Here is a 3,380-nt window from a genome sequence, read left to right on the forward strand (position 1 = left end):
CCCTTCTTCTTGGCCGCCGGCCACAGACTGCCGGCGGTGGGCCGCGCGTCCCGGCGGCGGGTCCCGCGTCCCGACGGCGGGTCCCGCATCCCGACGGTGGCCCCCGGCCCCTCCTCTCTCTCTCTCTCTTCCTCTCTCTCTCCCCCTTCTCCTTGGCCGCCGGCCACAGACGGCCGACGGCGAGCCGCGCGTCCCGGCGGCGGGTCCCGCATCCCGACGGTGGCCCCCGGCCCCTCCTCTCTCTCTTCCTCTCTCTCTCTCTCTTCCTCTCTCTCTCCCTTCTCCTTGGCCGCCGGCCACAAACGGCCGGCGGCGGGTCCCGCATCCTGGCGGCGGGTCCCGCGTCCCGACGGTGGCCCTCTTCCTCTCTCTCTCTCTCTCTTCCTCTCTCTCTCCCTTCTCCTTGGCCGCCGCCCACAGTCGGCCGGCGGCGGGCCGCGCGTCCCGGCGGTGGGCCGCGCGTCTCGGTGGTGGCCCCCGGCCCCCTCCTCTCTCTCTCTTCCTCTCTCCCTCTCTTCTCCTTGGCCGCCGACCGTCTGGGCCGCGCGTCCCGGCGGTGGCCCCCGGCCCCCTCCTCTCTCTCTTCCTCTCTCTCTCTCTTCCTCTCTCTCTCCCTTCTCCTTGGCCGCCGGCCGTCTGTGGCCGGCGGCGGGCCGCGGCCCCCTCCTCTCTCTCTTCCTCTCTCTCTCTCTTCCTCTCTCTCTCCCTTCTCCTTGGCCGCCGGCCACAGACGGCCGGCGGGGGGCCGCGCGCCCCGGCGGTGGGTCCCGCATCCCGTCCTTGGCCCCCGGCCCCCTCCTCTCTCTCTTCCTCTCTCTCTCTCTTCCTCTCTCTCCCTTCCTCTCTCTCCCTTCTCCTTGGCCACCGGCCGTCTGTGGCCGGCGGCGGGCCGCGAGTCCCGGCGGCGGGCCGAGAAGAGCAAGCGGAGGATTACGAGGTGGAGAAAATTCTCATACTGTTACATTAGCTGAAAGAAAATGTTCTTGTGGAAAGTGGAGCACGTACAAATATCCATGTTCACATGTTTTAGCTGTGTGTTAAGAAATTGTTGTACATTTTAGTGCTTTTGTGGATGATGCATATACAATTACAGCATACATGAATGCTTGGAGCGGTAATTTCAATCCACTACCACATGAAGATTATTGATGCATACACGTATGTTCAAATGTATGCCTGATCATCATCGTTTGAGACCGAAGCAGAAAGGTAGACCAAAGTCAACGAGACTACGAAATGAGATGGATGATAGGCAAATAAGAAATAAGAACCACTGTGGTATTTGTAGGGAACAGGGTCATGATCGTCGTCGCTGTCCTAGGATATTTCAACATACTTCAACTTCAAGCAGTGGAAGAAATTGAAAGCTTCGACAATTTATTGTTGTCATTGTTTTATGAATTACTGTGGGATTGTATTTGAATTTTTGTGTTTAATATGTTGGGATGAACTGAATTTTGTGTTTAAGTTGTATTGTGTGATAATATTGTATTTAAAAAAAAATTAAAATATATTGTATTTTTTTTTTTAATACATCTGTGATAATATTGCTTGAGACAGCGTATTATGGCTTACGATCCACGATATCCCGGTCTCCGAGACAGCAACATTCTTACATTGCATGAGCACCATCGATCACAGACTATTTTAGATGGCGGCGTAAGCATTACAATCTTATTTACTTTTTAAATTTTTATTTTAAAAATCATGTACGTTATCTAATTATTATATTTTATTGCAGGAGTCCAGACATCTTCGTCTACGACGATCCGATGCAGATTTCTGGAGGACAGAGGACATCCCAGATAGAGTGTTAGATTATTTACGATATCTGGGATTTTATGGAGTATATCGGATCGGTCGTATACAGATGGACGTTGGTCTTATTACTGCTTTGCTTGAGAGATGGCGTCCAGAGACACACACATTTCATCTTCCATTTGGTGAGGCGACCATCAGTTTACAGGATGTCAGCATCCTTACTGGACTACCAGTTGATGGAGATCCAGTTACCGGAGTTGATCCCACACTTACCATTCCGGAGTGGCAGGCTTTGTGCTTGCGATTGTTAGGGTTTGAGCCCGACGCACATTTTTTTGATCATTCACGACTCAGGATTGAGTGTTTGGATGATCGTTATCGTCATTTTCATATTGCGGATGATGCACCAGAGGAGATGGTGCAGCAGTATGTTAGGGGTCAGGTGCTGCGATTATTAGGTGGTGTCCTGTTACCTGATACTTCATCGAATAAGATGAAGTTGATATTTTTGCCATTATTAGAGGATTTAGACTTCGCTCGTCGACTCAGTTGGGGCAGTGCAGTACTAGCTTGTCTATACCGAGCTATGTGTCGGGGTTCCTATGCTGATCAGAGCGAGATTGACGGTTATCTTGTATTATTACAGGTACGTGAATTAAAATTTTTAATTTTTAATATTTAATTATATTTTACATTCGATATATCATTTATTTAATTTTTAAATTTTGCAGATTTGGGTATGGGAGCGTATGCCGACTATCAGTCCATTACGACGACAGTTGCTCGAGATGCCATCAGAGCAGCAGGATCCTGATGTTCCATTCAGACTAGACGGACCATTAGGATACAGGTATCGAAATATTATTTTTTTATTTAAATTTTATTATTTTAAATTTATTTAATATTAGTACATTGTGAAACAGATGGAACGTTGCATTCAACGTTCATCACGTATCGACAAGAGTGGCACGGGTTTATAGGTGCCAGTTGGATACATTAGTTGATACATCTAGACGGATAAATTTTAAATTTTTTACAAATATCAATTTACAGTATTCATAATATATTATAATTTTATATTAATTTTTTTTTATTTTAACTATATTATATCAATTTTTGTGGGAGCCATATACAGATGGGATATTGGCTATACTGCCGCAGATGTATACAGTTGGACACGACATATGGACTGCTAGGGTGCCACTTATTTATTTTGATGTGGTAGAGTGGCATCTTCCCGATCGTGTCCTGCGGCATTTTAGTCAGACTCAGGGCATCCCAGAGCAGTTTGATACCAGCCAGGGACTTCATCGTATTGATCGACGAGGGAGAGCTCGTATCGACTGGCGTATCAGACATGCATAGTACATCGATATTTGGGATGCACGTCGAGATCACATTGTTCATGGTGATCCTATTTTGAGAGGCCGTTCATATACTGATGACTACATGGCTTGGTTTTTTAGCATTACGGTGCGAGTCATTGGACAGTCTCAGTATGCAGTTTCTGGATACGAGGGCGAGAGTTCTACTGTACGTCTTTTGGTAAGATTACGAAAATTACTTCATGTTATTTGTGTTATATTTTTGTTTTATATTGTACACTATACTGATTGTTT

The 3,380-nt window shown here is 47.2% G+C and overlaps 1 protein-coding gene across 1 annotated transcript; it reads left to right on the top strand.

Annotated features, from left to right (window-relative positions):
* Positions 1–1,768: 1,768 nt before the first annotated feature.
* On the top strand, positions 1,769–2,823 carry LOC140852416 (serine/threonine-protein phosphatase 7 long form homolog). The gene is made up of 3 exons (XM_073245344.1): positions 1,769–2,407; positions 2,493–2,611; positions 2,685–2,823. Exons 1-3 carry the CDS (start codon positions 1,871–1,873, stop codon positions 2,821–2,823), a joined length of 795 nt encoding a protein of 264 aa, XP_073101445.1. The 5' UTR covers positions 1,769–1,870.
* The last annotated feature ends 557 nt before the right edge of the window (positions 2,824–3,380 follow it).

The sequence above is a fragment of the Elaeis guineensis genome, chromosome 11 (assembly GCF_000442705.2).
Source record: "Elaeis guineensis isolate ETL-2024a chromosome 11, EG11, whole genome shotgun sequence".
NCBI lineage: Eukaryota > Viridiplantae > Streptophyta > Magnoliopsida > Arecales > Arecaceae > Elaeis > Elaeis guineensis.